Here is a 26,805-nt window from a genome sequence, read left to right as displayed (position 1 = left end):
CATCTAAGGCATGCATTAAAAACTGGACTTCATCCTTTCCCATAATGCCCTCATATTCTCTGAACACAAAAGGTTAGGCCTCTGATGAGACGTATTTGACCCTTCTCCTTTGTGCTTCGTTTATTTACCTACTGGGATACTGAAGTGAGTCATGATGAATCAATATCTAAATAGGGAATACCTTGGATCTGTGAACAATACATAATACAATCCCTTGAAAGTCAGGTATGTAATATTATTCCTGGAAGTGGTAATGCAATCTGCCTCGCTACTGCAGCTGTCTCTCCCCAAAGGGCAAAGCCTCCTACATCCCTTTTCAACAGCCCCTGGAAGAAGTATTTATGAACCTGCAGAATAGGTTGGCAAAGGGTATTCAAGCCACACATTTAACAGAGAGGCTCCATGTTTTGCTTTCCACCTGACAACACATGAGAAGCAGGGAAAGAAGAGAAAAAAATCCTTTTAACTTCAGATCTTCTCCCATCTGTTCCACTTAGCCTCCAAGAGGTCATGATATTTTTAGACCTAAGGAGATTTGTAGCAATGTAGCTGGCTTTGCATCAAGAGCAGCTGCAACTAACACCTAACCAGCATTCCTTCCCCACCCCCACGACCCAAGGTGATTGTTCAGGAGCAACCCAAAGTCAACTGCAAGTTCAGAGATACTCTGTGGCAAACAGAAGGTAGAAGAGCTTTTGCACACAAGTGTGCAGAATTGCCTGTCTGCTTTCCCTTCCTAGTAATGGCTTTTCAGATTAAGTTTAAATTCTGCTACATCTGTTGAATGCCTGTTTTTTTTACAAGATAGAAAAATATAATCTTACATTCTAACTAGGCTAAATGCTGCTACAAAAAGCAGCTTTTCTTTTTTCCACTTTACCAGAAGGATGGTCAGAAAGAGTAGGGGAAAAAATCCAATTCAGCAAATACAGAAGCCGCAAGTACACTGGCTAGAGTAAGTATATTAGGGCAACAACTGTGTTCTCTATACAGGTAGTCCTTTTTTAGTGACTGCAATTGGGACTGGCAATTTGGTCATTAAGTGAAGTGGTTGCTAAGTGAAACTGAGACTGTGCTTATGATGTTACTTCAGCTTTGCTTTACAGACCTGCAAAGTTGTAAATGCAAGGACTGGTTGCAAAGTTATTTTTTCATCACTGTTGTAACTAACTGTGACCACAGTGGCAACAGAAAAATAAAATTATGGGTTTTGGGAAAAACTATACAACATTCTGAATGAATGCAATCAAATGGAAAAGTTATTCAGTTACATGACATTAATGGATGGATGGATGGAATGCAATATAAATGGGTATAAATAAAATAAGAGATTGCAAAAAAGTGGCTGGGCCAAGCAGAAACCCCAGAACAAATGAGAATCCTCACTATTTAGTGAGTACCTACTTAGAAAAAAGTATGTTTCTTTTGCACACATAGTTTAAGCATCAATCTATTTATCCAGACACACTGCAAAGGAATGCATATATAAGAAATGAATATGGTGATAGATGGAAGTAATTAGTAAAAGGTACCAGATGATGAATGTAGGATGGACCATTTTAGTTTTTGGTAGTGTCAAAAGTGAATCTTGGGGAAATTGGAAAAGGAAGTGAAAGAAACTAGAATAAAAACAGAACAACTACAGGAAGAGAAGGTAATGCTGAATTAAAAGTATTCAAAGCTAGAATAATCTCCCAGCAGAATAAAGGGAAGCTGGATGTAAGGAAAGAGGATGTGGAAGCTACTTAGTACAAAGTGGAAAAAAAGTTTACAAAGTGCCACAGAAACACGTAGGTTATGGGAAGTATGAAAATGATTGCTTAGTGGAATGATAAAATGAAAGATAATGTATAGTGTGTATATAGAGAAAAATGTAATTGCAAAAAATGTCACCAGAGAGACCATGGAATGGTTAAGATGAAAAGAGCAGCGATAATACAGAATGATTTTGATAGAAATTTTTAAAAACATTCTGTAGGTAGATGAATGGAACTAAGAATAAAAGTGATGAAATGATTTGGGATGAATCTAAAGTGGGAGAATGCTGAAAGGAGCATTTTAGAGATTTGTTTTGACTGTCATGATAGTGATACATTGAAAATTAGAATGAAAACTTATGCCATAAATGTTAGAATATATGGAAAAAAATGAAAATGAAGTTAAAATGCAGTGGGAATGTTGAAAAATAGTAAGGCTGATGATATAAACAGTACTGCTGGAGAAATAGTAGATATGGATCTATTTTGCTTATGCAGTGACTGTGTTTAGCATTTAGTGTATGAAGACTACATCCATGCCTGATGTGTGGAAGAATGGTATTATTATTCCCCTATACCAAAGGTACGATAGCAACAGGGAATGCAAAAACAATGAGGTGATCACTTTATTATGCATGCCTGGAAAGATGTTTGGCAGGATTTGATCAAAAGAGTATGAGGAGTGACACTGAGCAAAACCTGAGTAGTGCACTGCAATTTTACACTGGGCAGGATCTGTGTTTGCTCCTCAACAGATCACTAAGAAATGTATTAATATGACAAAGAAGATTCACTGTATGCTTGTTGACTTAGAGAAAGCATATTATAAAGTACATTGAATTATGGAGTGTTTTGCATGCATGAGAATAAACATAATGTTTAGCCACTGGTCAAGGAATAAGACAAAAATGTGTCATATCCCTTTGGCTGTTTAATATACTCATGAGTACATGTGTAAGTGGAGATGCTAGAGGTGTGTTGGTTGGGTACATGAATGTATCTGTATGCAGATGTTGGTTACGAACTTGAATGATTTGCAAGGAAATTTTGATTGACTATAAGATGCAATGAATATTATGAATCTGAAAATTAATGTATCAAAGACAAAGGAAAGTGCAGTTTATGACTGAAATTATAGAAAAATGATGAAAAACTAGAGGAAGTAGATTGCAGATGCGCATGGAATGGAAAATTGTGTTTCCATGCATGGAACAGACACATTATGGCTCTATCAGAGCAGTTCTGGGTGAGCTGCCTCTACCCTCTGTCATATCCTCCTAGGCATGGCCTGTGCACCAGCCTACACATCAATCATCCAACTCCTTCTTTTCCCTTTCCTTCAGTGTCAAAGGCATATTTGAATTTCAGTGCAGCATAATCCAACTGGCCAATACACACCTGCTCCTTCCCGTGATCATTCTAGCACCTTCCTTATGCCTCATAGTCCAACAAGCCCACCTGCTCCTTCCCCTTGATCATCCTGGAGGCTTCCTTTCCTATACCTTTCCATTGCCATTGTCTTGGCCTTTCCCACACTGTCCCAAAATCTGGAGTGCTTATACAGGTAGTCCTTGGTTAATGACAGTAATTTGGACCAGAATTTCCATCACTAAGTGATGCGGTTGTAAAGTGCAATGTCATGTGACTGCATCACTTAGCAACAGCAATCCCAGCATTCCCCATTGCCATTGTTAACCGAATCCCACCCAGTCATTAGGCAAGGACCCACTCTGATCCAAGCCATTCCTGGCTTGGTCCCTCCCAGCCCCAAGCCTCAGTAAGGTAAGGGACTGCCTCCTCTTCAACTCCCCCCACCTGCCTATCTCCCCGCATCTCTGCCCTTTCAGCCACCCTGCACTTTGCCACCTCTGCCAGCCCTGTGCTCCACAAGTGGAGCACAGGACAGCAGAGTCAGCGAAGCCCAGGGTGGCAGGGCCAGCAGAGGTGGCAGAGTGCAGGGTGGCCAAAAGGGCAGAGATGGGGGGAGGTAGGTGGGTAGAGGGAGTTGAAGTGCCCCTGCAGTTGTAAGCGTGGGCAGGCTGCCAAGCACCCAAATTTTGATCATGTGACTGCAGGGGTGCTGCAACGGCCATAACTTCAGCAACTGGGCATAACTACCATTCATTCAGTGCTATAACTTCGTATGGTTGCTGAATGAATGGCCATTAAGTGAGGACTACCTGTATTCTGGGTTTGTGCCTGGATAGAACATGTGTTTTGGTCTGGATGTGATCTGGCTGCGACATCTGTCACCCCACTGATTGCCAGGGTTGATCTGGCTGGCTAGATGGGTGTCCCCTTCCTCCCTCAACACTCCACGTGTGTTCCTCCCAAAGCTGCGTGCTTGGTGGAAGGGGACAGCCATCCCAGATAGGAGTGTACCGAACTTTGGTCAAGAGTATGCGATAGCTGCGCTCCCCTTTTAGAACCTCCAAACAAGCTCAAAGGTCTGGCCATGGCCTGCTGAAACCTAGCTGGTACATGAAATGGTCTGTGCATGGAACATTTTACATACCTCTAAACTAGATGAATTTGTGTATCTTGGTAGAATGTTTATTAACAATGAGAAAATGAAGATATTTTAAGATATGTAAATGCTGATAGAAAGGTAATTGGTCATACATGGTCTCTTGTGAGGAATAAATGTTTGTCAAAAGAGCAAAAGTGGCAGTGCATAAGATTCTGGAAGGAAGAGTTAAGTATGTCATGAAAAAGATGAAGTGGAATAAACAAAGTTGCCAAAACAAGCAGAGATGGGATGAAGAATGAATGGTTGTTGAATAAATGTGGATTGAATACAAAAGTGAATGAGCAATATGAAATAAGTGGTTTCACTGTATTGAGAGAAGTAATGAATATCAAATCACAAACCTTGAATATTAGTCCTTACTACAAGAGACTTCATATGCAATGGAATACGTTTCTGCAATGATTTATGTAATCTGCATAATGTGAGATGCCACAAGGTGCATTCTTGTGTTTGATGAACATTCTCCCAATTGTCTATTAATGAACATGCATGTACGTAGAGGTGGAAGGAAAGAGGACAGCGGCAAGGTAGATGGACTCAGTTAGTGGCGATGGGGGCACCATTGGAAGAAATGTTGTCAGCCTTTGGCTTTAATGTGCAACATGGTTTATTTTACACTCCATTAGCCAGCTGCTAAACACCAATTGTACAAAGACTGCTTCATGAGCTACATAGTAAGGACTAAGAGCAGGTCTCAATCTTCATGCAGCTTGGAGGAATTCAGTTTTAATGCTCACCTGAATCAATGCAGTAGTCCCTGGGCTCTTGCTTTATTCCCACTGGAGACTGGAATCCATGAGCTGGGGGGGCTGGAATACCTGGTACTCCATGATCATACAGTGGGTCATGGTACTCTTGCTTGAATCCCTGAGGAGGATGGGCAGCAGCAGGAACAAGAGGCTCTGACATCTGCCGGTGATAAACAGGGCGGTTGTCTGCAGAAAGCCCTGGCTGAGGATACGGATGGCAAGGTTCAGACATCTGTCTTTGAAACCTTGGTGAGAATGAACGAGAGAGAGAGAAAATTATTATTACAGTTAACAGACTCCAGACCTACTAGAGTCTTATTTCTGGTTGCAGTCATCTACAGAAGAGCAATCCTGGTAAACATGGGTGCGCAACCCAATTTCAGCTCAGGCCCTTCACAGTCCACTTTTAGTAACAAGAGCCTGGTACAACGTAGCAACATTAGCTTGTTGTCGCTGAAAGGAAGGGTGTCCTTTTAGGGTTGGAGACACGTGGTAACATGACCAAATGGAGGGCATGCAACTTTGCCTTTACCAAAGTTGCTAAATGGACTGTTTTGCAGGCAACTCTATCTTTTTATGTTGGTTTTCTCAGCTATAAACTCTGCCTAACATTTGTCTTTTTATGGGTTATGTTCTTGTTTTAAAAACAAGAAATTATATATAAATACTTTTAATAAATAAATTAGCACAATAAAAAGAAGGAATTCTACAATGAACTCACTGTAGTTCAAAAATGGATTGTTGAAAAAGACGCTATATGTTGCTCAGTGGCTAATATTTGAGGGGCCTAGACTGAAAAGGGGGTGGTCTCCTGAACCTTTCTAGGCCAACTTCTCATTAATTAGACAAACATTAGCATAAAGTCTAGAAAATTTGTTCCTTTCCCAGAATCACAGAACTGATGCTTAATGGCATCCACATTATTTTGTATACCTCCTTCTATGTGATAGACAGAAAAATATTCAGTGATTAAAGATACTGAATGCATTCATATTCAGAGGAAAGCAAGGTGGAAGAGTAGATGTTAAGCAGCAATAAGTATCCAGAGTTTTGATTATCAACTTTCCATGAAAGAATGGGGAAACCAAAAGGGTCCCAACAGGAACTATATTTTTAGATCTAGAGGGACACTCTAAAAAAGAATGGCCCCTGAACAGGAACTATATTTTTGGATCTTTTCAGTAAATAGGGCAAAGATAGATAAGATGTGCTTAGAAAACATTCTCTTATCTCAAATTGTATAACTTGATACAGAATGTTGTTAGATTTCCAGTGTTTAATGTCTAATAAAAAGCAGCTGAGTTGGATCAAAGTAGCAGCACCAGGAGAGCCAACCAAATTTCAGGCAGCATAAGGGAGCAGCACCAAGAGTAAAGAATTTATCTGCCACAAACATGACCTTCATCTGGACAAAAATGTCTTCAGTGAAAGGAACAAGCAGCTTGCTTTTGGCAAAGGAATAGGAAATGATGACTTTGATAAGGCCATATTTCACTCCAACAAGGCAAGCATGTGGATATATAATTCTGAATTTTCATGCAATCTGTAATGGCCAAATGGCTGCTAATCTGCCTCCAAAACTAAGGATTAAATCTTTTAGCTGTCATTTGGGCAAAATGTATGTGTGATCCAAAATGCTGCTGGATTGTATGGAATACACAGGTTGCATTCACACGCAACAAGAATTCTTTTTATTGCTTGCAAATATAACCAGATGCTTCATAAAGCAAAATGCTGGCTTTAAAAAAAAAGTAATGTTAGAATTTAGGTTTTAGCAAAAAATATATTCAGCAACTGCTATCATGGTTTTGAGGAATCTGGAAAAACCTTAGGGGAGACTCAACAAATAACAAGCAACCCAAATCCCAATATCCTTGGTTCTGAACTCCAAGAAGCTACAGCAGTAAACTAGGCACACCCTTTCCCATCCTTGCACCTTGAAAGATGATTCTGATCAATGAATTCCTTTCCCAAGCTTCCAGAGGCACATGACCTTAATTTAGCTTTGTAATATGACCCACTGCAGCTGACAGGCCCAGATTATTCTACTTCCGATCTGTGTCCTTCTAACCTTCTCAAATGTAACTCTAGAACTGCACTGGTATGCCTTCTGCAGGAAGAGGAACTTCCAGATGGAATCATGCCAAATAGCTTTAAGGTCATTGGGAACTCAGGGCCTGGGAGGTATGGGTGGAAATCTTAAAAGCAACCTGAGGTCCTGGCAATAGAGAGGAACCACACTTATTTAAGGAATTTGGAACTTGGTCACAGACACATATGAAAATACATTTTTCTGGAAGTAATCCCATCTTGCTAAACTTTAAGGTAGCATTATGCCTTGTCTTTCAACCACAATTTAGCCTAGAGTATTTTGAAAAAGCAGCCTTATGGTTGGACAAGAATACCCAAGTATGAATCACTGAGGTTGTCAAGCAGACTCAAGTGAAAGAAAATAGGCTAAATTTCATGAAAAAAAAAATCCAACAATGGTAAAAGCCACTGTGGTTGTTAGTATTAATAAGTATGTCTCGAGAAACAAGACATAATATTTGAAACTATTTCAGTCTGTTTGATTGTCATTCTGAAATGGTATAAGCCTCTTGGAAATTTCACAGAAGGGCAGGCTATAAAAAGCATGTTACATATTTCAAGTGGGAAGACTCAAATATTGACTGGTAAATATTTTGTAAAGTCAAGAGGGTTTTCCTCTGATAGTTGCAAATAGAATAAAGTAGTAAATGTAGTAAATTACATGTAATGCAATAAAAGATTTCTGGCAATAATCTGGGTTTTGTGCAGAGTCATGATGCATCAACAGAAGGATGAACTTTCAGTAAGGTCAACAGAGCAGGGCCTGAGAGGGTCAGGTTCAGTTTCACCCTCAGCCATAGCAGCTCACTGGGTGATTTCAACCAGTTCATCCTCTCTCAGTCGAACCTATCTCACAGAGTTGTTGTGGGACAAACTGGACAAGACTGTGTGAGGGAGATGGAAAGGGAGATGGACACACACAGACACATCCATCCATCCCATTTGGAGCACAAGAAGGGAAATGGGATAAAGAGTTAGCAAACATAATATGATATCTCTGTCAGAAAGAAACAAGGCTTCTGAACAACACAAACATTCTCCAAGTGGGGGAAAAGGTCACCCCCTTTACCTGTGTTCTGTTGGGTATTGGTTTTCAGGCATTATCTTTGGCATCTGGATAGGCTGATGAGGTGGCCGAGGTATAGCAAAGGGTTGCTGCCTTGGTTCCTGAAGAGGATGAGGGGCAGCGGGGGGAGGAGGCAGAGGAGGAGCACCCTGCAAAGGGCCTGCTGGGCTGACATGCGCAGAAGTCTGCACAGGTGTGGCGGGCAGAGGTGGGGGCGGAAGGGCGCCACTCTGAAGCACAGGTGAGGCTGGGGTGGTGGGTGGAGTTAATGGCTTGAACCCAGTGGGGGGCTTCCTATCGTAGGCACTGTTGAGAAGAGAAGAGAAGTGCAGCACAATTTAAAACAAGCAAGGACCATTTACTCAGCTTCAGCTTCAAGCCCTTGACAGTTCAGGCTTGTTTGCATTTCATGGTTGTCAGGAAGTAACAGTTAAGGCTGATCACAGCCCCAAGGGAATCTTTGTACTTCAAGCAAGCGACAAACAGGCTGAGTCATAGGGCTCATTTTAAAACATTTCTCTCACAATTTTCTCAGACTTGATTGTAGCTTCCGATTGTGTGCATTCTTTTCTTTCCTATGGAAGAAAAAAAATGCCTTCCCTCCCCCCTTGCCCCCCTAATAATTAAGAACTAATTCTAATCAGAAGAGCAAACAAGGCTGATACCAATCACTGGTGCAATCTCCACCCCCCAACATGAGCATGCACTCATATACACCTATGTGTGAAAGCCTTGTGTGTCTATTTCATGCAATTACTTGCAAAAATAAATCAAGGCATTCTTCATGTGTGGAAGTGTACAGAGCCAGTTTTTTCTCCTCTTTTACTATCCGTATCAACAAGGGAGTTAGGCAAATCAGCCATGAAACCAGTAAATACTGAAATTATTACTTGCTTTACAGCAGCCCTCCCCAGCTTAGTAGCCTTCAGATGTGTTGAACGCTATTTTGGCAGCTGCAGTCCCAACACACCTGAAAAGCACCAGGCTGAAGAAAGCTCTTTTAGAATGTCAGAAGGACCATGTACTGTAAATCAGAAATTAATGATTTGGGGCTAGCAATGTAAAAAATTCAGGGCACAGAATGGAATTGTCACAGTTATTCCCCCATCCAGACTGTCTTCCCATCACTCAAGCATCTGATTTGAGTTGTACTGCATTGGAAGAGGTCATGTAGGCCACAAAAATCCAAATCTATGTCCAGTGCCTTGCAGCTAAGCATCAGCATTAATATCAAGTTGCAAACAGCTTTCCAGGTAAATAGTTAAGCCTCTAAGGTTTTAGGAGCAGCTCCCCTGGGAAGTGACTTGTCTTGGTAGAACTTGCCAAAGTAGTGTTTCATTTTGCCTGACAGAAAGGTCTAAGTCAACTGTTTGCCCATTTTTCCCAGCAATTAAATAATTAAATGTTTAAAAAAGAGGTACAGTAATTATCTTTCAATTCTCCAAGTGTATAGGAAATGCCATCTTGCCAAAGGAGTATCAATACAATCTTTTTATTCTATTTTCCCTATCCAACTCTCTTTCAAGTGGGTCCTTAATGTTTTTATCAGCAGATGGGATTCCTTTGACTTTTCAAATGGGTCTGATTCAGTTGCTAGGCTCTCTCAACCATTCAAAAGCACTGGTCTTGCAAGTTGATTCCACATACCAATAATTGTAGAGGCACTTTTCTCCATAGTTAGCACAGAGCACCTGCTCATGACTACAGGTGGACAGCTCTGAAGATGGGCTGTGCAGTTCTCTCTTGATCTTAGCTGGTGGTGGCGCATGAAGTACCACTGATTTAAAAAAAAAATGGAAGAGAATCGACAAATATGTCATAAATCAGTCACATGATTTACAACTTACATTTCTATAGATAGTAATCATCACATACAGGCAACCAGATATTACTTATAGGTCCAGAGTTACAGCATTTACAGTATATTTTATATTCTTACTTTAAAATGTTACTGAGTCTTACAGGAGTGCACATTTAAGTTTCTGTAATTATGTGTTGTTACTATGGGAAATTTATAAATGACATTAAATTTCTTGATGCTAATACCCACAGAGAAAAAATAGGTGCTGAGTAGCAGCAAAGAGAACTAGTTGCAGCAGCAATATGAAATGGAAGTAGGGGGAAAAATAAGGCTACTAACGAGAATTGGATTGGTAATTGTTCCAAAGCAGGTACAGTATATGCAAGATTTATGACTTCTCATTCCTGGAGTCAGTTCTGATATTGTACAAATTAACATCAAGGGAATGAAGAGACCAAGAGCACAAGGTTGTGAACACAAGGGAATTTGGAATATGATAGTGTACTCTCTGGCACTACATTCATAAGTAAATGTCTACATCTTGAATGAAATTTAACATCTTTCCCTTCTAATGCCAGTCCAGCCTCCCAACAGAAAGTACAAATTGAGTAGAAAAAACTTCGCACTTGGCTACAACTGAGTACTGGAGGAAAAGATCAATACTGAAAACAAAGGATTGAATAAATGCACTTTGAACAATTATGCAGTTGAAATATTAAGCTCTAACCCAACTTAATGAAAAAGAAAATATTTTATACCCATGGGTACCAGTACTCATAAATAACATTTTCTCAGATACACAGATTTCCAAGTTCACTGTATGTATGTATGTATGTATGTATGTATGTATGTATGTATGTATTTAACAAATTTATATGGCCACCCATCTCACAGAACATGACTCTGGGCAGCATACGACTGACAATTAAAACAATGTCACAGCTATTAAAAACTTAAAAAAAATAAAAGCAAGATTGTGGGAGAATATTCAACTAAATACAGCAGAGCTATCGGCCAGGCTGTACTGAATGTAATGCAACTCTGTATCATGCATCTGTTTTTATGCTGATATAACAAAACACTATTAAAATGCCAGGAGACCTAACTGATTTGAGCAAGTGCCCACCCTCATTTGCCACTGAAAGGAACTAGGCTGGCAACTGCATCTTTCAAATAAGTATCTTGACATTCCCACATGCTTTTGAGAGGGACTTATTTTTCACAGCACTGACATTTCTAAACAAGATTTGACAAGAGAAAGAATCCATCTATGCCAAGGCTGGGAGATCAATTTCAAAGTAGGAAATGACCTCATTAGGAAGAAACACCTTGCTAGTTATGACAACTCCCAGCTTAACTGGCTCTAAAAATACACAGCTCTGAATTCAACAAAGGCTTCCATGGGGTCAGGTTTTTTTTTAAGTAGTTTGCTGTTATCCCTTTGAGCATACAGATCACCACATGGACAGTGGTATTTCAGTTCTGTATTATTACACAAGATGGTACAAGCGTATATCCAGGTTGCATGATCATAGTTTCTGTATACGAAAATTGCCATCAACAAAAAACAGTCACACTGAAATCTCTGTCAGGATAGTTACTAAGCCAGGATTATGTGGATTCAGCAACACTGCCATCATCTATGTCAAAGTGACAAGATCCATACAATTTGTAGCAAAACCTCTGTCACCAAAGGAGATAATTTGTTTTCATAGGGGATCAGAATCTTTATCTTATCTGATGGCTATTTTAACAATATATTGATATCTACTGTATATTAAGTATATTGTTGTTATGTTGGCACCTGTTATCATCTGCAGCATAGTTGAAAGGGTCCTATTGGGCAGCATGAGATCATCTGTTTGGGCATACCAATGGAGAGGTTCTGAGTAGATGACCTTTATGTCTTTTTCAGGCTGAGCCCTTTTAAGGACAGGTTCATACTTTTTGTTTTTTTAAGCATCATCTCTAGGCAAGAGTAAGCTTGAAGAAATATAGACTGGATCATGTATACAGTCGCAATCTATGTCTGAGAGATATTTTTTGAAGCCACTTTGATTGCAGAAATTGATAACAGCGTTATTATCTGCCAGTAAATATATCACTCTTCTTCAACGTGCTATTCTCCAGACACTTTGAACTTCAACTCTCATCAGTCTTACCTGTTAAGGAACCCAAACCTAACCCCCTGGAAAACATCAGATTTCCCATCATGTTTGGTAAAAAATTGTTGATTTAGATCTATTGCAGGTCAGCATAAATTATTTGACTCTAAGCTAGAATAACAGCCTTTCTGTTTCAAGGAAGGCTCTTAAGTGCAATCTTTGATAGCTACAGTACAAAACAAGATGGAAAAGGAACATGCCCAGTTAGATCAGTGCTAGAAATCAGCAGAGGAAATTTGAGTCTTGCCTGCTTCTTCTCAATGCAAGTTACCATTTGGCAAGCACCCATGGAAAGATGATGCACATACCATCTCTGACTATTCATCACTTATATGCTGATCAGCTGTACTCTGCCATTTCAGTCCAGCTGGGATTTGTTTGTGTACCAGTCAGAAAACACACTGAAAAACTGGCTTAAGTGTGGGGTCAAAAGAAGGCATTTCGAGGTTTGGCCATTGCCTGAATCATAGCAAAGGACTAGATGATACTTAGGGCCATGGGTAGAGGGAGACTGCCAGGGAAAACAGTGAAATGCAATTACTTTTACACCAATATTACCAAAGTATCTCAAGAGAGCACCCAAGGTAGTTCAGCTGTATTATCACATACCAGTTCCCCAGCACTAGCTTCATTATGATTCCAATAGATACTTTCAAACTAAGTGGCCCTCATTTTATACTAGAGCTAATTATCCTTATAGGAACTTGCCGTCAATGCTCTTCCCACCTTTGGAGAACAACTATGTGGCAGATTCATTGTGGTGCTGCAGAAAGCCTGAAGCCAAGAATGAAATATTTGATCAAGCATCTAGCCGGATACATTTCAAAGTGGAACCAATGCTGGTTTTTCCCTCATGAGAAATATGTTTTACCTGAAATATTGATTCTGCAAGAGAAGAAAACAACAACTACATAGCACCGAATCAGTCTATTAGACCACCTAGCTCAGTACTGTATACACAGAATGGGTTCACACGTCACACTATAACAGTACATGGTTTGCTTTTGACTTGGTGGATTGTGTAAACACAGTTGATATGGTTTGTAAAATATGGCTTATGGCTTACCTCGAGTTTTGATTTATTCAACAAACCATTGTTAAGTAAGATTTAGCACAGGGGAGAGCAAGGCTATGATTTTGGAGTGGCATCAAGAGCAACAGGAGGTGGCATAGCTGCAGGGGGCAGGACTGAAATTTTTGGCCTTTTTTCAGGGATTGCTTTTGAAAATTAAAAACAGGTAAGCTAATCTATTGGACACTTGATATGACCATGTCAATTCTAATTTGGATAAAAGCAAGCAAACCACCCCTGCCCGACTGCTGAATTTTAGTGGCACAATCTGGGAAGACACTGAAGAGGCACAAAAGAGATGCTGGAAGCTTGAACATAGCCCCCGAGTTGTGGGTCGCCTAATTCTAGCTCAGCACAATGTGTAAACCCAGCCCCTGAACGGTAGTTGATCTTCAGATATTCAGGTAAGGGTTCTTTTCCCAGCCCTATCTGGAACTGCAAGAAATTGAACCTGGAACTTTATGCATGCAGTTCTTGTAACCTACTTCTGAATTATCCAGGTATTTGGGGAGCATTTGGAAAAAAGTATATTTATTCAGTCTTCAGGTTTTGGAAGCACACTTTCCTACTTCAGTTATTCAATCTCTTAATAATGTGAAAGCTAGCAAGCACAAGACTTAACCTAAAACCTTAAAAGAAAGTACATTCCAACTTCCATTCATTCTACAGAATTTAGGAAAATTTCAAATTATGCGTAGAAAGAGCACATAGTTTATTTATTTATTTAGTATTATTTTAATCCACCTCAATACTAATGGACTCTGGATGCAGTAAAAAGAAAATCAAATGCAAAAGTAAATTCTTACTGTAAACATTAATATCATTAAAAGTCTATAGTAACTAAATTCAGCTCTGAGCAGGGTAAACAAAGTGCACCAGGTGAAAGCAGAACTAAAAGCTCACTGTAAACAGTAAAGGCATTGCAATTAAAAGCCAGTAATTACTAAACTTACCTAACAAAAGGGCTGAACAGAGGCTGGAACAACACTGCTTTAGCTTCTTCATGAAATGCCAGCAGGGTCAGGGCCATCCATACCCCTGGGGAGCATATTTCATAAAATGGGGGCACCTTTGAGAAGCTTGTTCCCTGGTCCATTACCCGGGTAACTCACAAGGAGGTGGGACTTGCAACAGGCCCTCTTGTGATGACCAGACCAGATGAGTGGGTTCATTTCTGGCAATACACACAAATGTATGTGTGTGTACATACACATACACTTATATATGTGCCATTATCCTGATACTTGTCCATGAAGCTCTGACATTCTTAAGTTTTAAACCAATCAATACATGCTTAACCTAATTAATTTATAGGAGAAGACATTCGAGGAAAAGGCATATGCATCAGAATTCTCTACCTAAGTAGTGACTGAACAGAACTGCTTTGCTTAGCTGGAAGTAGAGTTTTATCCTCCCCACCCCCAAGGCTAAGCATACAGCTATTTTACCATAAGCAGTTTGCCTGGATGTGACAGCTTTCAGCCATCACTAACAATTAGCAGTCTCATCTTTGCAAGAGATTTAGAAACACTGACTCCTGCATTGTGGATCACTTCCCAGGAATGAATCTGTGTGACAGAAGTGGGACCTATCCAAAGAATTAATTGTGTGGGAAGACAAAATAGCAGAGCTTCTTGGCATACAATACTTCTCAAGGGCAAAATTAAGTCCAGAATTCATTTTCAAGAAAAGGCTCCAGCTCCCTTTTATCTCCCCCCAAATCAGTGAATAATGTAGGTAATCAAAACCTGCTTTTTTAAAAAAGACCCATTACAGTAAATATCTGTAGTCAGTGTTCATTTTGGCTTTCTTCTGGCATTTCAAGTGTTAATTTCTTCCCTTAAGACTACCCTCTCCTCTGTCTCACCCCTCCTCCTATTAGGCAGGGCCTTGCTGAACAGCAAACAGCAGGAAACTCAGATTGGAGGTGTTCCAGCTGTCAGTCACAAGCATGTTTCTTCCCAACAGTCTCTGTGTTGTTTGAACTGTTGTTTTTCTGCCAGCAGCACAATGGAGCTTAGTTATTCATTGAAGGAGGGGGAAAAAAAGGCTGAAAGAAGGCACCACCCTCCATTCACAACCAATTTGGAATACTCCATCCATTCACAAAAAACCCTCTATCCTCACAGCTGAGCGCTACCAATCAGGAGAAGGGAAATGACACTTAAGATTATAACAGAGACCAGCTGTCCTACACAGAGGAGCTTGTGCTGTGGATGTTTATGTAAGGAATTCAAACACTGCAGACATGGCCTGAATAAATAAGAAGGAGCTAGCCATTCCATAGAGCTCACTGCAGACTCAAATGATTGTGCAACACTACTTGTGGTGAGGTCTGGAAAATGCGCTTTGGCACAGAGAAAGAAAAAACTAAAAATTATTTTAAAAAGTAACTTTTCTTCTTTGCTGTACATTGCTGTGGACAGCAAACTTGTTCTTATTGCTCATGGATGTCCTAGTCCCTCAATTCCATTTAAGTGGTTCTTGTAGCATCCCTATTTATGGCAAGAATTGAGAAGTTCTAACTGCAGCCCCAGTGTAACACACCTGCTTTGTTCAAGAACTACAAGAGTATGCATCCTTGGCAGACAAGTTTGGTTGCTATCAAGTAGGGAGAGAAAAATAGGGTCTTGAAGAGGCGAGAGTGCTAGAACTGTGGCTCCCAATCTTGGTTCCACACTACAGCTGGAATAAATTGGTTAAATTACAGCTGCAATATTCCCCACTGATTGTGATGGATGATGGAATCAAGGCTGAATCTGAGTATAATCCTTATTAACATAAAGAGAAAGGGTAAAAAAGGAAAAGGGGCTGACTTTGGGGGATTTTTCAGTCTCTTCCAGATTATCTACTCTGTAGTCCATTGTTCTCTGTTCCCTGATCACCACACAAACTTGGCTCTTCCCAGCACCTCTCCATTCTCCTTTCTAATGGGCAGTTGTAAAATCCAGGAATTGGACTTAACGTTAAGTGCTGGATAAGGTAGCACTCTCATGTAGCACAGAGTGCAGAATTTGGGAGCGCTCTTGGATGCCAAATTGTCAACAGAAGTAAATATAACCTAATGGTCAGGAGCGCCTTCAGCTGGTAAGTCAACTCCAGCCATTTCTGGATGAAGATAGCCTGACCTCAGCAGTGCATGTGCTGGTAATCTTCTGGCTGGATTACTGTAATCCATTTTATGCACAGCTGCTGTTGAAGAAGGTCCAGAGACAACAGTTGGTGCAGAATACTGCGGCCAGGGGAGGATATGGGCTCAGAAGATGGGAGTATGTTATTTCTGCTCTGTGAGTATGGCACTGGCTTTCAACAGTATACCAGGCCCAATTTAAGATGCTGGTACTTATCTCCAGAGCACCAAATGGCTCTGGACCTGGATATCTGAGGCAGTGCCTCATTCCTGACCACATCACAATTTGAGATCTGCTGAGGAGTGACTGCTGACTGTGTGAAATTGCTAGGCCATATATCTATTGGCAGACCTTCTCAAGTGCAGCACCAGAGCTTTGGAAAAAACTTCCAATGGGCCTCTTTCGAATTTTAGAAAATAGCTAAATGCCTATTTACCCTGACAGTCCCTGATACTTGAATGACCCTATCAAATTTGGTTTTAAATATTTTTACAATTCTTGATAATATTCTTTTAGTTCTAAGGTTATTTTAATGTTTTGAATTTTTGATTTCCTAGAGGCCTGAAATTTATTTATTTATTTATCAAATTTGTCACCGCCCATCTCCTCCAACCGGAGGGACTCTGGACGGTTTACAACACAGAATAAATATACAATAAAAACTCAAATAAATACACGATAAAATTCCAATAAAATCTAATTAAAACCAAAACTATGCCCAGGTATTTAAAACACTTAACTTGCTCTACTTCATGGGAATCAATTGTCCACTTGTGCCTTTGTCTTTTGTTGGAAAAAACTAGGACTTTAGATTTATCATAATTGATTATTAATTGTTCCTCATTGCAGTAGGATGCCAGGGTCCTTAGTGTTGCTTCATGCTGACAGAAGACAAGGAGAGAAGAACTGCATCATCTGAGTAGAGCAGAATTGGGCGATGTCTATCAGCTAATTTGGGGTGTGGATATCAACTCTCTGAAGTGTTTTGATCAAAGAGTTGATATATATATTAAAAAGCATTATGGAGTTAATGATTACTGAATATAAGAAATTAACTGAACAGGAACCAAGTATATTTTTAAGCCTGATTTAGGCAGAAATTGGGGTATAAATTGGGGATGGACTCAGGAGTCACTCTTGCCTTATTTTTTAATTACACTCTTATCAAATTTTGAACTTGATGCAAAAATTGCCATGCTTAAGGATGTTTCTAAAATGGATCATGAAAAAAGCAACCAACTATTATTTTTTGTGCATTCTTTCATATTTGTTCTTAGCTAATGAAAATTAATACTAACTAAAGAGGAACTGTTGATTTGGAATTCTCTGAGATTAAGCTCCAAAGTATTAATTTTATTAAATATGATTTTGATGGAAAATTATTTGGCCAACATTGCCATCTATGAAATTTAAATAAATCCTAGCATTAATCCTAAATTTTCACATACATGTAAACCTGAATAGATGTAAATCTTAAGCAACATTATGTTCAGTAGGCAAGTACCCCTATTTTTTTTTTAACACCTACAAACTCTCTCTCCCTTGATAGCCTACATCCTTAACCTGCTGCCCTCCAAATCTGTTGGAGGACAACTTCCATCATCCGCACCCACCATTGTTTGCTGAATGGGGATAATGGGAGTTATAGTCCATTCTATCTGGAATACTGCAGGTTAGAGGAGATGGCTTCATCGCTGCCCAATCAATCAGTCAATCAATCAGACTGTCTCTCTCTCCCGTACCAGCTCTCTCCATACAAAGGGTCACATAAATTTGCAATCAAACATTTTAGGAAGCTATCCAGAACTTGCCTGGGCAGACCAGCTCTTCGTATTTCAGTTTGGGATAACTTTCCCCTCCCCTCTATTTATAAAACAAATGGCTTATGTAAAGATCTGCTGGATGAAAATAAAAACCGGAAAAGGACAAAGCTGGAATTGTGTTTTTGTGTGTGTGTGCCTTCAAGTCAGTACTGACTCCTGGCGACTGCCTGGACAGTCTTCTTGGCAAGATTTCAGAAGTGGATTGTCATTGCCTGCTTCCTAGGGCTGAGAGAGAGCAACTGGCCCAAGGTCACCCAGCTGGCTTTGTGCTTAAGACTAGAACTTGGACTAGAACTCATGGTTTCTCTGTATCTAGCCTGGTGCCTTAACCATTGTGCCAAACTGGAATGCTTATATAAAAAGTAGACCCCTGAAGTAAGAAAGAAAAGCCTGATTTTCAAATAAAGCTGCCCCCTTCCTAACATAGCATGCAGTTGCTTGGATGCTAAAGAGATGGTTTTGGAGAAAACCAGGCTTAAAAATCAAAGCCCCATTGCAGTTTAAAGGCCTAAAGGACAAATTAAGACAATTATTTAAATAGTACGGCCACTAACCCTAAGTTACATTCTGGGGAACAACACTGGGCAGGGAGACAACATCCATGGACAGATGAACATCTGATTCAGATCTGTGGCTCCTGATTCAGAAAGTAATATATTGTACACCCCTGGGGTTACTTCTGAGCTTAATGAAGATAAGTTCAAATCTGGTACTTCCAAAATATTTAAAAAGCCTTCAATAATAAGCCAAGAAGAAAAAATGAAATCATGTTTTTTCTTATACTCCTAGGAAACACTGAAACTTAATCCATTCCTGGAATCTGCAATATTTAGAGCCCTGCTAGATAAAAGAAATTACAAATGGCAGGAAAGTACACCTTGAAGTGTGCAATATTGAGTCTGCACCCCGTACGGATGCCCAGTGAAAGAGTTCTGGAGTGTCTTGAAATTATATTGTACAAACACACGTGTTTGTGCACACACATATTTGCATGTCTTAATACACATACTGAGAAAGTGTATGTTCTAATATCCTCACTATAATTAGAATCTGAAAAGACAAATGAGTGGTACAACAGAATGTCTCTCAACACGTCAAAGCAGGGAGAAAATCAGGAATGTAAGATTATTTGGATGAGTGGTGTTTTGGTTTTTCATCTTGCCTACTGTGCACAAGCAGTAAAGCAAGCCAATAATGCTGAAACAGCACCAAGTACATACAGTGCTTTGTGCCAGTGTAGCTCTGGCCCATTCTCTGATGCCATAATAGTTACCACTAAACTGCATTTAGTAGGAGGTTGCTCCGAACAGTTAGAAAGAATTGCAGAGACTTGCCTCTTCTCAATTGACTTTTCCTATATAAATCAAATGAGCCAAAATAAATAACTAGCTGAATCATGTGATGCAGCTAGACTATAACATATTATGAGATCACATGCTTAACTCCCCTGCCCCTTACTGAAAATCTCCTACATATAGAAAATTAGGGCATCAAAGGCAAGGCAAGCTTAAAACAACTTCATTTAAAATAAACTATAACACAAATAAATGTACCCTACTTTCTGATGGGGGAGAAGAAATGCATTTCTTTAATGCCAAACAGAACTGTCCAGCAGAAGCAGAATGCCAGAATAACAATGCTTCTGACACAGGCCAGTAATAAAATGTCAATTTGCAATGTAATTTTAATGACTAGCACATATTTTGGAGCAAGCCCACATTGTAGGCTGTAAGACAGAACCATAGCCAAAATATTCCCAATGGCCCAAATATAGCAATTCATACATCTGAATGAAAAACATTTGGAAATTAGGGAAAAAGTGCTTAGGTATTCTGTTCCGTTGCTTTTATTCAGAAAGAGCAGGCAGATAATTCCTTTTCTGGGGTGGGGAGGGATCTTCCTGATTTAGAACTATCTCTAGAGACACATATGGCTTCCCGTGCTGCTCCTCCATAACAGTGCACAAAGGCTTCACAGCTTTGCTTAATACCTATGAAGGCAAGCAGCAGTTCTGCTTTATTTTTTATTTTTATTTATTAAAATTTATTTAAAATGCTTGCACTTCCATTTTAAGTCTACATGAGTGGTCTTTGTATCTCATCCTTTTCCACTATGGGATATTCCAGGGCAGTTCACATTCATAGGATCCAACAAAGTAATGAGGTATAAGACATCTGCTGCGGGTACAAAGACATGCTCAGTCTTTTAAGGGTTTGCAAATGGTCATCCAGCAATGCAATTGTGCAGATGGGGCAAAAAAAACAGAGAAGTTTTGTCACGAGTAATATCAGAAACATCATCCAATGGGTGTGTCCCACAACACAGTGCTAATTATGCATTTATGTTACAATGTTAGCCCAGGGAAAGAAACTTTCTTCCCTAAATCAAATTGTTACCATGGAGGAAACAGTTTGGAACCAGCACAACAAATGTTATCAATTGTATCTTTCTTCATCCCACCGCCCAAAAAAGAGGAAATGCATATTAAGATACTAGCACTCTACAAAGAATTGGGACAGTAAGATCAAAAATACTTTTTTTAAGTGAAAAAAGAAGACAAGCACTTTAACTTATAGCAGCCTATCTGAACTTGCTTTCTTTTGTGAAGGAAGCTGTATCTAGGGCATCTGGAAAACACTAGAGATGGGGGGGGGGGGAAACTACCTATAGCTGCTATTCTTACTGTTTAACAGTTAGTCTTAAACTAGAGGAAGATATGCAGAGAGAGATACTGGTGCCTTTTCTTTCATAAAAATTATACTTTAAAAATTCTATCTGAACATGTATTGAAGAACTTAAATTCACACAGTTACATAATCAGAAGGATCAAAAGGAAGCAAAATCCCCCAACATCATCTCCCCAGAATTTATAATTAAGGTAGGATAAAAATAAAATACATTTGAAACACACACAGCAGACAAACATTTGTAACAAGGACAGAATCAACTGCTTCCTTAATAACTCCAACACAATACACATTCACTTGGCATCAGGCCCCACCAATTTAAATGGGACTTACTTCTAAGTAAATATGTTTATGATTAACACAACAGTCATACAAGTTGATTTTTGTGCCAGAATCCACAGTAATAATTTTAACCATGAATCATATGCTATAAATCTGTGCCGTGTTAACAGAGCTCCAAAAATGCTTTCAATGTGCAAATGGTGCCCCCTTTATTCATTTAATTCCTACATTATTCCTGTTCTTCACAGCAAGCCTTACTGAGTTTCACAAATGCAAGAAGGATCTTTGATCTCCCCAGATTACTTTTCCAAGGCAATACTTAACTCTCCTCAAACTACTATAGCACCTGGTAGTGAATTTTAATAGAATTGTATTTTAAATCAATGTCTACTTTAGACTGCTGACTGATTGTAACCTGGAGGTGCTTAGCTTGAGGTTCCAGGGCTTCATGTGTCCCCTTGACACCTCTGTCATAGCCCCCAGAGACCTCCAAAAGGTATTACTAAATTGAACTTTTAATGTGACTGAAGGAGAAAATTACAAAATGAATGCCTGAAGCAGTGTTTCTCAACCTTGGCAACTTTAAGATGTGTGGATGCTGGCTGGGGAATTCTGGGAGTTGAAGTCCACACATCTTCAAGTTGCCAAGGTTGAGAAACACTGGCCTGGAGAGTAGCTATATTAATTATATTTAATTTTTTTTAAATTTAAGACAAAATAACCTAACTCTAATTTTTGCCCTGCTCCATCAGGTACTTTTAGGGTTGGTTACCCCTATTGCAGAGCATAAATTTTTTAACAATTTAATTAGAGATACTGTACTATAAAAAAATCCAAACCCAGAAGGATTTAATGCTGCATTACCAGAAGAATTACTATTCCAGGAAAAAGCCATTCAATCACATGTAAAGCTGCTTCCAGTGGAAATCTTTTCTGCCATTAACTTGGTTGACATGAATGCTGATCACCATTAGTATACTCTTGGCTTCTCCAACCCAAGAAAGCTAGGTTTACTGGGGAGACCCATCATTTACGAGAAGACATTTGGTTTTTCATACAATCCTTCAGGTTCAGGGCTGGCAAAGCCTGCCAAGAGGTATCTGAGCCCATCTCTGCCAGCAACACATCCTCCCACACATCCTAACTTCAGTTTATGCTGCTCCCAGCGAGAAGTGGAAGGGCTGGGCTAGAATGTCAACACAGGGAGAAAATGTCTTACTCCAGGCTCCCTTTCATTTCAAAAGGAGGGAAGGGAAGGGATGTGCACACACACACACGCCCCAGCAAACGTGTTGCCTGTCTGGAGAAGCTCTCATGGCAACTTTCCCACTCACTTCAAAGTGATCAAAAGACAATAATTAACATGCATTTACTGTAGCACAGGACACTCCACTGCATGCTGGGACAGAGCTGAAATCAAGAATCCGTTCCTCTGCAGGCTATGTTTTCTTGCCTTCAAATACTGGGGCAACCAGAACAGCTAAGCCCATTTTAAAAAAAGAAAAGGAAAAAAGAGAAGCCCCCTGCCCCAAATGAATACCTAAGTAACGTTTTCACCTTAAGTTTAAGAACTTCATTTCCTGCAGCACGTCAAGACCACAGCTGAAAACTATGCATGAAATATGCTTGGGTTGGGGTAAAAACAGGCCCAGGAATTGATTATGAAACCCTGCAGGCAAGGAAGAAATCCTTTGGTGATGCAGCGGGAGCACTCTGGACGCTGCCTTCGCAGAGCTGCTGCTTGCCAATGACTAATGCTCCCGAAAGCTGCTCAAGTTTCACCAGCAAAGCTTTGTCCTTCGTAGCTTCATGAGCTATGGCTATAATGGCCAGGAGAGTCAGCAGGGGAATTAGAGGCACAGGGCTGGTGAGAGCGCTCTAGTGTGCACTGGTAAATGGATTTTAATATCCTTTACATTATGAAGTATTCATGGGGGCTTGAAAGGCTTCTGCAGAAATCAAGGTTAAGGTGCAGCCTCAGATGTTCTCGCACAAATATTTCCAGGTTCTTCAGTTAAAGCAGTGCCATTAACAGAGCCTCCAACACTGCACCCTTCTGTTTATTCCCATCCCTTCCAGGTGACAAGGACTCCATAACTCCCACACACACTGGAATTGCAGTCTGTTAATAAAGGTGACACACGAACACAAAGACCAGGGAGCAAGTCACATATTTTGTAGTCTTCGGGGCAAGTAAATCAAAGAGCAAGAATGTGACTTACGGTTATCGGACTGGAAATCTGGGACAAACTGTTCATCATCAGGAACTTGGGCTACAAAAATGAAAAAAAAATAATGACACGCTATTTATTTATATTCCAAATTTCGTCACTGCCCATCTTCCTCAAAAAAGGGACTCTGGGCAGTTTACAACAAAAGTAAAACTAAATACAGATTAAAATACAATTAAATCAGTATCTCTTAAATATAAATATAAATATGAAACATAAAATCCAGGATGGTGACATTAAAAGTTCTTAATTTAAATTCATAAATACACATAATTTAGTTCCCTGTTTATAAAGAAACTGGGTATCTGTTAGACAAACTCAAGTATTTCAGAAATTAAAACCAAGATCAATATTAAAGACCATACATTGGCATGCATTCAAATAAGGTTCAAATAGGCATAGAAAAGGCCACACTATGGCAACAAGAAGTTCAACAGCTAACTATAAACACAGCTATCAAAGGACAATAAAGATGTAGAAAGTTATATCAGTGGGGATTTACCTTCAGCCAACCAAGCTTCCTGAAGCTGACTGAGATCTTGAAACAATTCTGAAAGAAAATAAGAAAGGCTACTAAAAAGCTATAAAAAACATTTGTGTGTGCTGTTAAGAATGATAGTGATTCTACCTTCAGAATCATGAGCCAGATCAGTGTCTTGAAATTTCCTTTTTCTCTCATTTACTGGCCTTCCACGACATTCATCTGTGCAAGGTTTCTAGTGAAAGCAAAGAAATATAGCTACAAAGGGCAAATAGTCAAATAACAAATAAATAAATAAAACTTGGCACAAAGACAGGGAGGATGGTGGTAGAGAAATGTCATGTGCTAAGAAAACAGAGTTCCATAAAAAAGTATAACCAGATGAGACATACCCCAGGAACCATGAAAGGGACTTGCTGGTCATAAAAGCCATCCATTGTGTTTGCAGATTCTTAAATATTCCTTTGAATGGTTTTAGCATTGAGCAATTCCAGGATAAGAAGGGTTCAAAATCTAGCTCTGGCAGATTTAAAACTGGAGAGAAGAGAGATAAATATATATATATATATATATATATTTTTAAAAACCACTACCTTTAGACCACCTTAACAGACTTCATCTAACCGCAATTGAGTATAATTGGAAAGTTTTAAGGATTATTTGTTGCACTTCCCATTACAGTATTTTTCTTCAATTCAGCTAGTTTTTATTGTATTTATTCATGTATCTACCATCATCTTATTTTTCTTAGTAACCAACAGACCTAAGGTCCCAACTTCATTGATGATGTCACAGAATTACTATGGAAACAATTATGACACGACAAAAAGCAAATTCCAACTAAGAAGGGATGTATCACAAACCAAAGGGTCATAGGATTTCAAGTTCATTTTCCTTTCTATGTGGTCCAGAGCTAGAATATAAATAGCAACAAGTGCAAAGAAAATCAATTCTAGCTTTCAGATGAGATACCTATGCATCACTGTTCTAGATAACAGAGAAAGCAACTGTCCAGAACTTAACCATGAACTTACCAAGTTTCTTCTCATTCAACATAATTTACTTCCCACAAAATAAATTGAGGAATGACACCCTTTTTAGTATTCCTGTTTTAGCAAAACAATACCAAGAAATGTCAGATAATTTATTGCTTAAACACACCCTGTAACAGAAATCTCTCTGACATGAGAAATGGCACTGAATAGCTCTTATTCTGTTGATGGAACTTGCAAGGCTTTAAGTAGCCTGTGAATATTTTTCCAAGGCAGTTTTGTAACCAGATAGTCCAGCCAGTTTCTGCTAAATGGTCGACAAAGATAAAACATCGATGCTTTAAAGAAAAGCTTCGATAAAGATAAAACATCGATGTTCTAAAGAAAAGCTTCAGGAAAATCAGAAGTTTTACAACACCGGAGTGGGTGGTAGGAAAACAGCTTATGAAGGTCTCTATCCTGGCAGATCAACTGTTGCAGACCGTTCCTAAATGTCAGCAAGAAAACACAGAAATTGCCCACTACGAATTCTAGAGATAATCCCAAATTTCTTAATTACCTCGTCGGTTTTAAGGAAAATGTCTGACATTTAAAGCAATAACTGAAGGATAAAATAGCATAGTCACTGCTTTGCATTATGTATTTTAGCCGCCGTTTTCCTTCTTCCTCTCTTGACTTCTATGTGAAAAACCTCACATAGCCAGACAATACAATTACCATCCACTCCCCCGCGCCGCGCGCGAATCTAGCCTAAGTTTTATGAATGGCAGAGCAAACAACCAGAGCAGGTATAGCGTAACTAGAACCCTAGCGCAGGGCCTCATTCACAATAACAAGGGACGCACTCCATTCATTAAACGCCTTGAGATATACCACCCCGTCCCCCGTGAGGAGCACCGCGAAAAGATTCAGCCCTCGCTCCCGCACTCATGGCTCCATTCACACAAAACCAACTCCATTCATAAAATCGCCCACATTCACCAAAAACAAACAAACAAACAAACAGACCCCACAACCAGTCCTCCCAGCGGAGCCAGTGCCTGCTGCAGCCAGTGGCGGCGCGGCTGTACAGTTTTCCCTCGCAATTCTTCGCCATACTGTCTCTTCCATGCACTCTTGCAACCCTTGATCCCATTCCCTCCCGAGATCCAGCCCTATCACAGCAGACTCCAGTGGACTTTATTAAGTCGCAACGGTATTCTCCGCATATCCCGCAATCCCCAGCATCTTGCCGACCTAAGCACCTGTCCCCGGAAACCTTCTCCTGCCGCGCACCCGATCTCACGAGTCCACGGACCCCATAGCTTAGCATCCTCGGCCCAGAAGTCGAGCCCCAAACCCGGAGGCTAAACGAGCTTTGCCCCTCCTCACCTGCCGTTAGAACTATCGCGCTGCCGCTCCGCAGTCGCTACAAGCCCTGTGTCGTCTTCGGGCTGCTGTCCAAGCCCCTGAACGGCCTCCAGAGTCCGCCTCGCCCTGTCCCCATTGGCTCACAACCCTGCCACGGCCTGTCAATCACAGCTTGTTTACCCTACCAGGCACCCAATGGCGCTCGTATGTTAGAACACCGCCCAGAGCAATCCTAAGCCCGCCTCTCGGCAACAATGAACGGCCTAACTTTTTTTTTCATCCGGGAAAATATAGCCAATCAAGTCGGCCTTAATTTACATATTTTTGCTGAGAAGCCTTTTCATTCATAAAAAAAGGAGAGAAAAAAATACCTCGCGTTCCGAGGGCGAGGCGGACTCCGGGAAAGATTTAAAGCGATCGCTCACCACGGCGGCATTTTGCCTGCTGCGTTACGAAGCTACTTTCGGCCGATCTCACTGGCCTATTCATAGCTTGTGTTTGTGTTTGCATTCTTGCCTCAAAGCAGAGAGCTTGACGGAGGAAGAAAAATCATCGTAGAAAGTGCCCTAGATCGTTTTATATGAACTGTGTTCCAAT

General features: G+C 40.0%; 1 protein-coding gene across 2 annotated transcripts in view; it reads right to left on the bottom strand.

Annotated features, from left to right (window-relative positions):
- Nucleotides 1–26,321, bottom strand: part of ETV5 (ETS variant transcription factor 5) — a 39,455-nt gene extending 13,134 nt beyond the window's left edge. The window contains exons 1-8 of one of the 2 annotated variants that reach the window (XM_063306838.1): nucleotides 26,230–26,321; nucleotides 24,259–24,400; nucleotides 24,014–24,101; nucleotides 23,888–23,935; nucleotides 23,377–23,427; nucleotides 9,841–9,970; nucleotides 8,197–8,499; nucleotides 5,025–5,281 (exon numbers count right to left, since the gene is read on the bottom strand). In XM_063306838.1, the coding sequence (XP_063162908.1) occupies nucleotides 5,025–5,281; nucleotides 8,197–8,499; nucleotides 9,841–9,970; nucleotides 23,377–23,427; nucleotides 23,888–23,935; nucleotides 24,014–24,101; nucleotides 24,259–24,303 (922 nt within the window). In that variant the 5' untranslated portion in view covers nucleotides 24,304–24,400; nucleotides 26,230–26,321. Of the gene's footprint in view, nucleotides 1–5,024; nucleotides 5,282–8,196; nucleotides 8,500–9,840; nucleotides 9,971–23,376; nucleotides 23,428–23,887; nucleotides 23,936–24,013; nucleotides 24,102–24,258; nucleotides 24,401–26,229 lie in introns of those variants that run through there. The other variant, XM_063306839.1, reaches the window with a different exon arrangement.
- Between the last annotated feature and the right edge of the window lie 484 nt (nucleotides 26,322–26,805).

Source organism: Candoia aspera, chromosome 6, assembly GCF_035149785.1.
Source record: "Candoia aspera isolate rCanAsp1 chromosome 6, rCanAsp1.hap2, whole genome shotgun sequence".
Taxonomy (NCBI): Eukaryota; Metazoa; Chordata; class Lepidosauria; order Squamata; family Boidae; genus Candoia; species Candoia aspera.
Note: the sequence above shows the minus strand (reverse complement) of the source record. Positions and strands in the feature narration are given on the sequence as shown.